Source organism: Pan paniscus, chromosome 9, assembly GCF_029289425.2.
Source record: "Pan paniscus chromosome 9, NHGRI_mPanPan1-v2.0_pri, whole genome shotgun sequence".
NCBI lineage: Eukaryota > Metazoa > Chordata > Mammalia > Primates > Hominidae > Pan > Pan paniscus.
Window position 1 is genome coordinate 126,668,008 of NC_073258.2, and position 15,384 is coordinate 126,683,391.

Here is a 15,384-nt window from a genome sequence, read left to right on the forward strand (position 1 = left end):
GTTGCAGTGAGCCCAGATCACGCCACTGCACTTCAACCTGGACGACAGAGTGAGATTCTGTCTCAAAAAAAAAAAAAAAAGTATTTCTACTTATGGATGGAACAAAAACTCCTTTCTGTCAGATATACTTTGAGCTAAACAAGACTCAGGATTACATATTTTATGCTTCTACCATGTATATAAAATTCACTACCAATATTAGAAGTTATAGCTTTGGACTACTAGAAAAATGACATTCCAAAACCTCACACATAGTATTAAGCATTCCAAAAACAAAGACTTTGGAGCCCGTGTAGGTGCAGTACTTTTACCCGGTTCATCGGTATTCTGGGTAATAGCAATAACGAAAGCTAGTAACAGGTGGGACTCAAACCTCATTCTCTCATTCCCAAATCATATGTTCTTAAGTCTCTAAATGTCACAGAAAAGCAGTAGAGCAAAGTGGTTGGTGCCAGTCTCTGGAAGCACACAGCCTATGTTTACACCTCACCTCCACTTATCATTAGCTGTATGATTTTTACCTCCAAAACCTCAGTTTTTATTTATTTTTTATTTTTTGAGACAAAGTCTCACCCTGTCACCCAGGCTGGAGTGCAATGGTGTGATCTCAGCTCACTGCAGCCCCGTCTCCCAGGTTCCAGCGATTCTCCTGCCTCAGCCTCCCAGGTAGCTGGGATTACACACATGTGCCCCCACGCACGGATAATTTTTTTGATATTTTTAGTAGAGACAGGGTCTCAACATATTGGCCAGGCTGGTCTCAAACTCCTGATGACCTCAAGTGATCCGCCCGCCTTGGCCTCTCAAAGTGCTAGGATTACAGGCGTAAGCCACCGTGCCTAGCTAGTTTTTACATTTTGAAATGGGGATATTAGTAAGAGCTCTGTCAATTATCTAGTGGTAATGAAGGGTAAATGAGTTAAGCCATGGAAAGCACTTAGAGCCTGGCTCAGAGTGGTGGTCAATCAATTCTGCTGTTATTATTGCTTATTATACCGAATCTCCTGTTATGGTGCCAACAAACCACAGAAGCAAAGCAGCTTTTTAAAAATCTACTCAGTTGAACAGACACATGAAAAAATGCTCATCATCTCTGGTCATCAAAGAAATGCAAATCAAAACCACAATGAGATACCATCTCACACCAGTTAGAATGGCGATCATTAAAAAGTCAGCAAACAACAAGTGCTGGAGAGGATGTGGAGAAATAGGAACGCTTTTACACTGTTGGTGGAAGTGTAAACTAGTTCAACCATTCTGGAAGACAGTGTGGCGATTCCTCAAGGATCTAGAACTAGAATTACCATTTGACCCAGTCATCCCATTACTGGGTATATACCCAAAGGATTAAAAATCATTCTACTATAAAGACACATGCACACATATGTTTAATGCGGCACTATTCACAATAGCAAAGACTTGGAACTGACCCAAATGTCCACTAATGATAGACTGGATTAAGAAAATGTGGCACATATACACCATGGAATACTATGCAGCCATGAAAAAGGATGAGTTCATGTCCTTCGTAGCGACATGGATGAAGCTGGAAACCATCATTCTGAGCAAAACCAAACACTGTATGTTCTCACTCATAGGTGGGAATTGAACAATGAGAACCCTCGGACACAGGGCGGGGAACATCACACACTGGGGCCTGTCATGGGGGGAGGGGATGTGGGAGGGGTAGCATTAGGAATGATGAGTTAATGGGTATAGCAAACCAACACGGCACATGTATATGTATGTAACAAACCTGCACGTTGTGCACATGTACCCTAGAACTTAAAAGTATAATTTAAAAAAAAGAAGAAAAACCAGGAAAGAAAATTAAAAATAAAAATCTACTTGGCTGGGTGCAGTGGCTCACGCCTGTAGTCCCAGCACTTTGGGAGGCGGAGCTGGGCGGATAACGAGGTCAGGAGATAGAGACCATCCTGGCTAACATGGTAAAACCCCATCTCTACTAAAAATACAAAAAATTAGCCAGGCTTGGTGGCACGTGCCTGTAGTCCCAGCTACTCGGGAGGCTGAGGCAGGAGAATAACTTGAACCTGGGAGGCAGAGATTGCAGTGAGCCAAGATCACACCACTGCACTCCAGCCCTGGGCGACAGAGTGAGACTCCCATCTCAAAAAAAAAAAAAAAAAAAAATCTATTCAACAAACATTAACTTGGGGTTCAATTTTCTAGCAGCATCAACCACACAAAACAGAGCTGGGAATGAGAAAAGAAGTCATCTTTCAAGAGAAGGTGTTTTCTCTTATTGAAAGCTGGATGAATACTTGGCAGAGATGCTAAAGGAAATTTCTACTTGAGGTGGTATGTTAGATTATACAATTCTATGTCCTGGTCAACCCTAAAGAAAACAAAAGAGTTTCTGAGGCACAATGGATATTCCGTATCATATATTAAAGATCATGATTACTCCTAGGGAAGTCCATCAGGTTTAATCACTCTTTCTTTATTCTTAATTCATTTGTAATTCTACCAAGCTTCATGATCTGGTTTCCAACCCCTTGCTAAAGTTAAAAACTGAGGACAGATGGCTTGCATTGAAGGGTGAGTGAGATCCATTAACACTGATAGGAAGAGACAGCTAACAGCCTGAAAAAAGAAAGGTGAGATGAAAAACATAAAGAGAAGCCAAAGAACTAAAAGAAACATCACAGCAGTCTCTGATCTTCGGTGGGAAGGGAAAACGGCCAGGCTTCAGCGCCTCTGTCATCCCTGAAAACCTTCCTCAATTACTCAAGATAAAACTGTCATTGTTCACAAGAACCTACAGTCATTTTTTAAAGGTTGAAGTACACGTGAGATCTTCCATCTAAACAGGCTGGGAATTATGTAATATGTAATTACGTAAAAGTCATTCAATATGAATAGTTAACATTTCAAAGAAGTTTTTTGTTTTCCACTGACCTGAAAGTCTGTAGGTAGAACCTTTTCATTCCCTACTGATGTCAGAAAATGAGGTATACTATTGTAATCACAGCTATACTATTATACTATTATAAATAACAGTTATAATGTTTTATGTTTTGTCTGGCTAGATTCTTAAATGTCCTGGGGACAGAGATGATAAATTTCATTTTTATTTAACTTTACTCCAAGTATCCCATGAACACATCACAGCGTCTGGTCCAAAAAGGCACTCAAATATATGCTAAACAAATGAAATTCAAGGTAAGTCTAAAGATATGTGGATATATGTTTAAATATGGGCTTAAGATGTGAGTATTGCAGCAGAAACACACATGGTTTAGAGTTTAAAAGCTGGAACTAAGCCTTGGCTTATCATTCAATCTTTTGGAGCCTCCATTTCCTCATTTTTTAAAAACGTACTTTTTCATGTCCTCATTTTTAAAAAGGAATAATAAGATCACCTGTAGAGACCCTGATGGCTGCCCAGCTCACTCAACAGCCTTCTTTATCATGTTACGAGAGCTCCAATTTTGTTTGGGTGTCTACCTCAACCCCACAGAACTCTGGGATAAATCTGGTCAATGGTTTAGGGGCTGTGTGGGGCTGAATTGTGGCTAATGAGACTGGTGGGAAGATCTAGTAGAGGACGTTGGGGGAAATTTTCCTTGTTCCTGAAAATAGACACTGTCAGATATTATAACACTTTAAAGGTGATGCCCAGAACTGTGGCGAGCTATCAGCAGTGCTAGTCTTAGAGCCAAGGTGGCAATGGGAACATGCCAAACAGGAAAGACAGAAAAAAATGAACTTTTTTTTTTTTTTGAGACAAGGTCTCACTCTCTCGCCCAGACTGGAGTGCAGTGGCCCAATCTTGGCTCACCGCAACCTCTACCTCCCAGGCTCAAGCGATTCTCCTGTCTCAGCCTCCTGAATTAACAACGTTGGAGTTAGTTACCTACTTCTGGGCTGCTTATTTTTGGGATAACACATTTCCTCACTGTTGAAGCCTACTGAGAGGAGATTGTCGTGTTCCTTGCAGTTGACAGTATTCTCAAAGTTGTTGTGAAGATTAACTGAGACTGTGGACAAGTGGTTTTGCTCGTAAACATCTAATGAGCTATTTCTATTGTTCCCCTGTGGTGTCTTCTCTTCTTAAAGACGGCAACATTTGACAGTGAATCTACCTATGTAGGCAGAGTTGAGAATGTTCAATTTAGAATCAGCAACTGCTAATTCTAAACTTTACTACACTTAATTAAACAAGTAGATAGAAGTTACATATCTGTCATTCAAGAAACCACCTTAAACATATGTTGCACTTCTCCTTAATATTCTTAAACTTTTATTAGTATTCTCATTCTCACAGCAATCTAGAAAGTAGTCAACAAATATTTCTAATATCTTTGTAAAGAAAAACGGAAGGGTTCATGACCAGCCTGGGCAACACAGTGAGATGCCGTCTCTAAAAAAAATAAAATAAAATAAAAATAAAGAAAAGGGAAGGGAGGTGATTTACTTAGAGTCACACAGAAACTAATGAACAGGATTAATGATTATGTAAACTATTTTTTAGACAAGCATTCGAGCCCACATATTATACATTTGTTGGGACAGTCTAAGTGTATGCACCTAGAAAATGGTCCAAAGCAGAAACTTCCTTAGGCAAATACATCAATAGTCATGTCCAGGCACGGTGGCTCACGCCTGTAATCCTAGCACTTTGGGAAGCCCAGGTGGGTACATCACCTGAGGCCAGGAGTTCGAGACCAGCTTGGCCAACATGGTGAAACCCCATCTCTACTAAAATTACAAAAATTAGCCAGGCGTGGTGGTGCGCACCTGCAGTCCCAGCTACTTGGGAGGCTGAGTCATGAGAATTGCTTGAACCCAGGAGGTGGAGGTTGCAGCGAGTTGAGATTGTACCACTGCACTCCAGCCTGGGTGACAGAGTGAGACCGTGTCTCAAAACAAGACAAAACAAAACCCAGAATATATCAGTAGTCAGAAGCAGTAATCCAGGGTTGGAATTCTATCACTGTCCAGGGAAAAGCAAAAATTCTCCTACCTTTAGTCTCGCAGATCATCACATTGCTAAATTCACTTTCTCCTCCTTCATTGAAGCATTGCATTTTAATGTCATAGGAGGTTTCTGGCTGCAGGTGGCCAATCATGTGCCACTGCTTTGAACCTAAAAGGAAAAATAAAAGGCTTTACACATCATACAGCCTAAATGATAATGTCAATATAATTAGTTAATGTTTTCAGGATGAGGCTGGAGCAGCATCCACTACCATCTAGTAGTTTGTGCAATAAAAATGTACTTAATAGTAAGTATTTGACTAATGCACCACAGATAAACAGCATTTCTATTACACGGCATGAAAAAAAGGTAAAGAGAGGAGATAAACTGACTTAAAACTATATGTGTGTGTTGGCAATAATACTTGTTTCACTAAAAATAATTAGTGGGGAGTCTTTCATAAAATACATGTTAATTTCACACATAGGAAAGAAAGCCCAAGTCCTTTCATCCCTATCTTAACCCAGCAAGTCAATCCACCATGTTCCCCCCCACCAAAAAGCAACAGGACATTCGGGACCAGCAAAAGGTACACTACCCAGAGCAACTGACCAGTTACAAGAATGGCCTTAGCAAAGCTCTCAATTCCACTGTCATGGATGCAACATGAACTGACATATGACCGAATGCCTGAATAAACTGCTGAGGATCACCAAAAAGCAAAATCTACTCTGGGGAACTCTTGGCCGCCACCCCCACTCCTGCTTTTCTTTTGAGTCAAGATCTCCAAACCACACAAGTATCTCTAGTCGAATGATTCTGTTATCCGTGGCACACAGCCAACATTTCATTTAGAAACACTCCTAAACTGAACACTCCAGTAGAAATCACTCTTCATGTTGACTTCCATGGACCTGTGACAATCTTTCATAAGCAGGGACACTTTTGCCAGATTAAATTAACTCTTCAAGCACCCTTAATCCCTTGTGGAAACATCTCTTCAGACTGTCTCCACTGTTTCTTAGCAGCTCAAGTATACCCCCAACTGATTTAAGAATTAATTAAAGGGGGAGAAAAAAAGCAAAACAAAACCACACATGCAAGTTAAATCTACTTGGCTGACAGGACCAATATCGCCAGACTCCTTTCTAACTGAACACAGACAAAAATATTTCAATCTGAAAGTACAAGCCTCTTTTCAGGTCAACAGTACGAAACCCTTCACTTGTACAGACCCGCGTTTTTTAAGGAAGAAAATCTGCTTGTTTTAGGATCGTCTCTGAAAGGCTCAAAAGTGAGGAGTTCTACGCCCCATTTATAAATGTAAAAAGGACCCCCCAAAAGATGTTGACTCCAAAACTGGTTGAAAATGGAATAGATCTGTCTCTGAAATCCAAAGGCTTTCCAAAAAACTTCTTTTTTTGTAGCCTTGGGTCTTTCCCAACCCAGCCCTACACTCACCTACACTATAAATATTCTCTTGAATAATTACTACACTAGATTTGAAGTTTTCCTTTCATAGCATTCATAAAAATGGCATTAAACTAGGCTTCTGATATGTTACTAAGAAGAGAAAAATAGTTAAAATGATACATATCTTGTTAGATTAATATTCCATTGTTATAGTTATTCTTCCACTGGCTAAAATTATAGGAAATATCAGCAAAGAGAAATAATTTTACTGATCATTGATGAATAAGACAACTAAGTACATCATTAGGCTTAAAACTGACCAACCAGCACGTATCCTTTGATTAATAGGCAATTATTTTCCCAAAGGATATTTTAGAAAAGGTAAGGCTTTACCTCAGAGAGAAACCAAAACACTGACTTAAAGATCGGAATGACTGATATTTTACTTGGAATTGACTTAACTTTAGAAGATAAAAATATTCAACACCAAAACACGGGTGTGCTGGGAACATTTATAGTTTATCTAAATGTGGAACCTAATTCAGAAAATAGGACAGCTTAATTGTCCTTCTCTTACTGTACTCTTTTACAATTTGACTTTTAATTTTATTTTCAAAAGTTTAAATTTTGGGTCAATTCACAAGTAATCTAAAACTTAAAAAAAAAAACTTTAAGTACAAAGGATTAATACTTTTGTTCCTGTGATTTGGAGAACAGACCAATAGTTTCCAACTGCTACAAAAAGAATTTCAAATGCATAAACTTGAAAATATAGAATAAGCAAATTACACAGCATAGTGAAGTCCACTTAAACATCTAACTGCTCAGTATATTACATTTATAAACAAGTGCTCTGTGAACCTAAGGCAAAACTCACATTTGCAGACACTACTACTAGATATAAAAGCTTCTTAATTTCCAACTTCCATGCTCAATATGCATATTACAGAATTTTGTAAAAGCTCAAAGATTTGACTAGAGAATATAGTTGGAAAACTGTTTATTAGTGGATATTTCTAGAACATAGAACCAAGAAGGGTGATGATGATGAGACAGAGAAAAACAGAGAGACAAAGACAGATACTCATTTTATTTACATGTCTTGTTTAGAACCATTTTATGGCAAATATTTAGCCTCTGTCAAAAAATTCTTAAAATAAAATTCTGACGTCCCCACTGCCCTAAACCCAGTGAAATAAAAGGAAGACCTAGACAGGCCCCAAATGGAGGACAATCCCTATTAGGTTGGTGCAAAAGTAACTGCGGTCTTTGTCATTAAAAGTAATGGCAAAGACCGCAATTACTTTTTACTTTTGCACCAACCTAAATATTATCCTTCCATTTCTTTTTAAAAATAGGCTTTTTACTGGCATGAAGTATGCATACAGAAAAGTCCACATAACTGTACAGCTCAATGAATGTTCACAAGCTGGACATGCTCATGGTACCCGTACCTAAGTCAACAAAGAGAACACAGGAAAGCCCCCCACCCCAAACATCCCCTCATGCCCCTTCCAGGCTCTGCTTTCCCATGAGACAGCTACTATCGTGAGTCCTAAGAGCACAGAATAGTTTTGGCACTAAAAGTTATGGCAGAAAAGAAACAATCATTCCCTCATTCAAAAAATATTTATTGAGCACCTACTATGTGCTGAGCATTAAAAACTGGATCATAAATTTCTCATTATATTACAAAAGTCATTCCACTGGATAAATATGAAAAGGACTGCTACAGTATTTTAAGAAATGTGATACAGCATAATGTAATTTATTATAACACAAACTATATGCAGTATTTCACGTCAAGAAGTCATATGGAAAATAACCTTGGCCTATGGCAATTTTCTGACATAATTCACTAGGACATTCCTTATTTCAAAGAATCAGAATCTTGGAGTGCAAAAAAGACCTTGGAAAAAGCCTTCCTCCCAAAGCAAGAATCCCTTCCAAGATGTCACTGAGAAGCGGGCATTCAGCTTCTACTGAGCACTTCCAACATTAGGGAGTTTACGACTTTGTGGGGGAACCTATGCTAGAAATGCTACGTCAGAAAGTTCTTTCTTACGCTGCTTTCTTGCAACTTCCCCTCCCCCAACTGACTCAGCTCCTCTTCCACATAACAGTCCTTGAATATCTGAAGGCAGCTATCGTGTTGCCTCTGCTAGTCTTTTTCAACCTGAATATCGTTAGAGATTCCCTTGTTCTTTGTGGACTCCATTCATACATGAATTCAATCCTGGCCACCTCACCACTGCAGGGGCTGGACATAGCAGTGGGAGAAAAGGTCCTACGCTCACACGGGAGTTCACATCTAGCAGAGGAGACAGACTTTAAGCAAATAGTTTCAAACACACACACAGTCTCTGTCTCTCACACACACATGCGCGCATGCGTGCACACACACACACACACACACACACACACAAAACCACATGCTTAAACTTTGGTAACTGCTATGAAATAAACATAAAGGGTATGGTTAGAAACTACAGCAAGGTACCCTCTCATGCAAATGAGAGGAAGTCACCTGAGGGGAAGTTACGGGGAAGAGTTCACTCCCTGTAACTTGACCGTCAAACATTTTGAAAAGTGGGACAATTTTTCTGTGCACACAACTAGGTAAAGGCAACAGGGACTACCCTGTGCCAAGGTCCTGAGGCAAAAATGTCTCGGTGCACACAAGGAAACCGAAAGAAGGGCCAGAAAGGGAGAGATGCAAGAGACGTGGTGTAGGCAGGGGCCAGCCAGGTCAGGTGGGACCTTCAGGCCATAGGCAAAATTGTGGATTCTATTTAAATGCAGTAAAAAAAAAGCAGTTTCAACACCCTTCACCATCTTAGCTGTTTTCTTTCTTTTCTACATGCATTCCAATTTCTCAGCATCTCTACAAGTGAGCAAGATGCCTAAGACATCATCTTTCTAGGACAGACTCCAGTGAAAATGAGTGAGATAATATTTTTTTAAAGTAGCTAAACATTATAATGGATTTTTATACTCAGGTCACTGTTCATTTAAATGAAACAGAAATCAAAATTTTCTTTCAGATGAACTACTACTGATTAATCATATTTCCCCCAAATGTTTGTACAAGTTTCTGCAACCAGAATATAAGGTGCTGCATATATTAAGCGGGAAAAGGTGGCTTTCTTTGGGACAAATTCAACAGCAATAACACATACACCATTCCATTTTGTACTGTCTTAACTTGGGATGATGCATTTTATATTCATAAACCTTCTTTCTCCAAAGTGCCTTTACAGGGACTCCAGTGTGCCAGGGGACTTACCTTCTACAACATCCCTCTTGTAATCACTGTCATTGTCACTATCTGTTGGTCGGTAATAGATATAAAATCCTTGAATGGGAGTGTTATTGTTACTTGATGGAATGTACTAAAAAACAGAAGCAAAGACTTGTCAAAGAGAAAAATTAATGTAACCTTCTCATTCATTAAGGTTTCTTTATCTACTTGGTCACATTTTTCTAGGTTCATTTTGCAAACATACTAATAATGGCCATTTTTAATTTACTTCAAAGGTATTAAAAGCATTTAGCTTATTGCGAGGTTAAACAGAAATAAGGCAGTAAGTTTCCCTGGGTTCAAAAGCATAAAAGCACATTTGGTTCAAAATGAATCATGATGGCAATTAAGTTAACAACATTTGGATAAGAGCCGAGGAAACAATAATTTTCCTTTTAACCCTGCCCCTCCTCAAAATATGTGCTCTTATTTAGACAAATATTGGTGCCCTTGCACTTCCCCTCAATTAAAAGTTCAAATTTTGCTGTTTACTGTATTGTGTCATGAGAATATTAAATTGATTGTTAACATGATCAAACCACAAAATCTCATTCCGGAAGATGTTTACTGACCGTCCACTTTAGCATGATCTGAGTATCGCTGACAGCCTCTGTGTATGCAATGTGAGGTCCAGTTATTGGGCGGTTGGAAAAGCGATTGGGGAACCCAGCCACCTGATAAGGACGAGATGCTGAACTCCGAAAACTCTCACCATAATGGTTGATGGCAATGACCCTAAATTTGTATGTTGAACCTTTGAGGGAAAACAAAAACAAACAAACAACAACAACAAAAAACATAACTAAGAAAAGCTATAATAAGACAACTAAAGGCAGAATAGTCAAAATATGGCAATTGTGCTGAAGTACCTATCTATACTAAAGTATCTAAAGCCTGTATGGTAAATAGATTTCAACCCAATTGACAATCTCAATCAACTGGGAGTGGCTGCTCCGTGCATGGTGTTCAAGATCCCAAGACCTTCTTAGGAGTCACCAAGAAAGAGGACTGCAAAAGATTAATGACATCTCAGGGAAGAAGCAGGTAGAGAATAGGAAAGAGGACATTTGCTCTTTTCACCATCCTGTTCTAAGTCATACCCATCAATGACAGTATTAGTTGAACTATCTATCCCCAAAACTAGGTTCTTTTCACTTTAAAAGAAACAACTGAAGCGCGGTTTAATACGGTGAATACACTCATAAAGAGGCACTGTGTGGGCGGCCGCAGGTGTCATCTGGTTTCACTGCTAACAGGGTAAGAGTAAGAGGGAGCAGATTTAACTACTGTGGAAGGAATTGTTTGAATTAGACATTAGGACCTTTAAAAAATGTAGAGGATTGTGAATTTCTGAAAATCGGAACCTAAAGAATAAATTAAAATCCTAAAGCAAGTTTCCTGATAGCTCAAAAATAATTACTGAGCTTCTGAAGACAGTGTTTTCAATCTATGGAATGTTTCTTAGCTTCACCCACATTTAAAACTGATGCTTCTCCCAACTATACCTACATGATCCTATGCTGCGCATGTTGCTTGTTTTGACAGCCACAGGCATTTGCTACTAACGTACATTTAAAAGTCCTGAAAAAAACTGCCATGAAACCTAAACGAATGAAAGTACAGAAAGTTTATTTATGCTTTTTGTCTTTTATGGTTTAATTTCTCTCATATAGCCTCAAGATTCTTGTGGGGAGGGGAGGGTCCCTCTGCTGAAACAAAACTTAAAGAACAAATGCATGTTCATCACTGACTCATGTCCATAACACTAAGCACTGAGTGCTACAACCGCGCTGAAATTCAGCATCAGATCAAATAATTTTTGTCAAATAACAAGCAATTTTCCTCTTATTCAGTCACAGCAAAACACACACACACACACACAAGATGTACACCACAGTATTTCTAACTGTAAATAAACAGAAATAATCTAAAGCCCAGAAATAAAGAATAGGTAAGTGGATTATGGTATATTTATTTATATGAAAGGTAAATCTCTACTAAAAGTTGAGTTTGTGAAGAATTTTTAATGATACTGGAAAACATATACGATAAAATATGGGGAATATGGGATAATAAAACAATATTTATGGCACGATCCTGCGGTGGCTCACGCCTGTAATCCCAGCACTTTGGGAGGCTGAGGCAGGCAGATCACCTGAGGTCAGGAGTTTGAGACCAGCCTGACTAGCATGGTGAAACCCCATCCCTACTAAAAAATACAAAAATTAGCTGGGCGTAGTGGCAGGCACCTATAATCCCAGCTACTCGGGAGGCTGAGGCAGGAGAATCGCTTGAACACGGGAGGTGGAGGTTGCAGTGAGCCGAGATTTCGCCACTGCACTCCAGCGTGGGCGACAGAGGGAGACTCCATCTCAAAAAAAAAAAAAAGGCTAAGAAAAAATACAACGAAATATAAACAATGATTATCTCTGAATGGGTGAATTTTAGGTGACTTATTCTCTTCTTTATATTTTCTTTATTTTCACATTTTTATACAATAAGCATGAATACTTTAACAATTCGAAAAAAATATAAGACTACTAAAAATATGCATCTGCCAGGTGCTATGGCTCACACCTGTAATCCCAGCACTTTAGTAGGAGACCGAGGGCGGCAAATTGCATGAGCCCAGGAGTTCAAGACCAGCCTGGGCAACATGGCAAAACCCTGTCTGTACAAAAAACACAAAAATTAGCCAGGCACGGTGGTGAGTGCCTGTAGTCTCAGCTACTTGGGAGGCTGAGGTAAGCCATGATTATGCCACTGCACTCCAGCCTGGGCCAACAGAGTGAGACCCTGTCTCAAAATATATAAATATATGTATCTAAAGTTCACATCGATGGTAAAAGGAAACGTTTGAATATTACTACCTGGTTCTAAACTACGAACTTCCACTGAAAGTTTGGAAGGAGGGATGTCTTCAGCTGCCACCAGCCAATTGCTGGTCCTCATCCGTTTATATTCGACTTTGAAGGCAGTGATTGGAGAACCCCCATTTGCCCGAGGAATCCAAGTGACATAGACTGATGTCTCTGATGCAGTGGAGATGGTAGGCCGATCTGGTGCCTCTGGAACTAAACACGGAAACGTTCATTTCAATAACCCACCATGTCAGAGACAAGAATAACATAGTTAAATTAAAGGGATAAGTCCCAAACTTCATGTTATTAAAGGTTCTTCACCAAACTTTTTGCCAGAGTTTATAACATTTACAGCAGTCTTCCTGTCCTCTGTGAAAATCTAATGGGAATACAGGAAATAAAGAGAAAGTAAAATGATCTATAAATTTGATAATTAGCTCTGAAAAACTGAAAGCTAACAAGTATGATCATTTTGACCATGCTATTCAGATTCATGGCTGAAATAAAATGTAAGTATTATTTGGTGCTTCAAGTTTGATTGTGGTTAAAATTTATAATAAATTTTCATAATTATGTGTTATCTTATTTGAATGTTTTTCTTCATCTATCCAAGCTACACAAAATACACTCAGCAATCTACTAATTCTTATACTATTACTATTCCATATTATCTTAATACACCTCAAGGCTATAGGAAGGTTACTCCAAAATACAGACTATAAGTGGCAAATAGAGATAAAATCTGACTGATAAAATCAATACTGTTAATAAAGGGGAGAGAGAATGCTGCTCAGGATGAATACGGGAAGACAGGATATGTCATTAAACAAAAGTGCTAGCAGAAAACATGATCCACGTGAACATGTAGAAAAGGGGGTCAGGGAGCTAGGGTCTAGCAGTTTTCACTTAGCACTGCCAAGGAAAGGGAATGCCCTAACACACCAGGTAGATGGTCTAGACTCTGCAGGAGGTGAAAACATGAGGAGTAAGCTCATCAGCCATTGAAACCATGTATCTAACTCTTCTTGATGACCAAGTGATATGGCTTGGATACTTATTCCCTCCAAATCTCATGTTGAAAAGTGATCCCCAATGTTGGAGGTGGGGCCTGGTGAGAGGTGTCTGTGTCATGGGGGTGGTTCCCTCATGATGGCCTGGTGCCCTCCCCATGGTAGTAAGCAAGTTCTCGCTCTGTTGATTCACACGAGAGCTGGTGATGTAAAAGCATGTGGCGTCTCTCTTGCTTCCTTTCCCACCATGTGATGTGCCTGCTCTCGCTTCACCTTCACCTCCCACCATGACTGTAACCTGAGGCCTCACCGGAAGCCAAGTGATGCTGGTGCCATGCCTGCATAGCCTTTAGAACCATGAGCCAAATAAACCTCTTTTCTTTATAAATTACCCAGCCTCACGTATTCCTTTATAGCAACACAAACAGGCTAACACAACAAGCAATCTTGTGGTTGTAACTGGCTTCCCACTTGGTTCCTACAAGGAAAGAATGCTGACAGAAATAATCCGGTCTGTATGACAGTGACATTGCAAACTTGTAACTGCCATTCTGCTTTGCCTTGATCATCTGTGAACTGGATAGACATGAGCCTGTTTTTGAGAGACCAGTGATCTTTTGGCATGCTGACAATCAAGTTTCTAGAGCTGGAATGTGGAGGGCCAACTCTGGGCCATGGTGACGCTAGTTACTTTGAGAAAGCCACTAGGGAGCCCCATCTCTAGCCCATGCCATGCTCCTCAATTGAGCAACACCCTTCCACCTCAACATGTCTTCAACCCACCATACAAATACATAAGAAAGAAGAAAATAAAGTTGAATGTGGTATTTGTATGGAGAAAACTGTAGCATTTAAAAAAAATATATTGCTTAAGGGATAAAAGAGGAATGTATTCAAAGCAGGCAATGCTGAGTGATACTTACTGTATTCCTTTCAAGTTAGAAAGCAATGAAAACAGAATGAATAGTATGGTTAGTGAATCTTTTTTAATACTAGAAAAACCAAACAACTTCCTTATGTTGACTCGTCTGGAATCAAAACTCACCAAACACCACAGTTCAAATAGGAAAAAGAAAGTTATTGGGGAAAATGTCTGCACGGAAAATAATATCTTCCATATCTAAAAGAAATAGCATGTGACTGTTAACAAGGTAGAAAAGAAAGACGGCACTTGGCGTTAGAAACGGACTTGGGTAGCAAGCCGTTTCTCCACTTTCTGGATGATCTGAGGCATCGTGCATGGTTAACCTCCTCATGTGTCAGTTTCCTAATCTGTAAAACAGATGTGGAAATCTGTTCCTCATTAGGTTGTTTTGAATATTAAATAAATCTTTTCTTGTGGTTATCTCTTCTTGGACAACTCCAAACTCATGATTTCCAAAACTGAATCCATAATCTTCACCTAAAAACTCTTACTACTTATCTTGGTAAATGGTCTTCTGGCGCCCACACCCAATCCATCATCTTTCTCCTTCTCATTCAGTGTGGACTCCATTCCCTTAATCTCTCATACAGGTCCTCCCCTTCCTCCATCCACACTGTCACTCCCCTTATTTCTCTAGCCTTTTCTTTTGCTATTCCTCCCTTCTCCTTCTCTAAAATCCTTTGGGGTTCACTATAGCTTTCAAGGAAAGATTCAACTTTGAAGCATATCACACGAGGCATTCCCCACAGTAACCAGTCACACTAAATAAAATCTCTAACCTCTCAATCTCTAAACGTAATAGAACATGTCAGCCACTTGTCGAGACGTCTTTGCTGGAAACTCTTTTGCTGTTTCATCTGTCTGTATCGTCGTTCTCCTTTGAAGCTTAGCTTACGATGCAGAGAAGCCTCTCTTATCTACTCACCCTT

At 39.5% G+C, this 15,384-nt stretch overlaps 1 protein-coding gene across 7 annotated transcripts in view; it reads right to left on the minus strand.

The window, feature by feature from the left end:
* The window catches only part of CDON (cell adhesion associated, oncogene regulated), a 105,221-nt gene that overhangs the window by 26,913 nt on the left and 62,924 nt on the right, over positions 1-15,384 (minus strand). For all 7 annotated transcript variants that reach the window (XM_063608868.1, XM_034934009.3, XM_063608866.1 and 4 more), the window contains 4 exons: positions 12,530-12,733; positions 10,232-10,413; positions 9,645-9,750; positions 4,991-5,113 (listed from right to left, as the gene is read on the minus strand). In XM_063608868.1, coding sequence (XP_063464938.1) covers positions 4,991-5,113; positions 9,645-9,750; positions 10,232-10,413; positions 12,530-12,733 — 615 coding nt within the window. The remainder of the gene's footprint in view (positions 1-4,990; positions 5,114-9,644; positions 9,751-10,231; positions 10,414-12,529; positions 12,734-15,384) is intronic.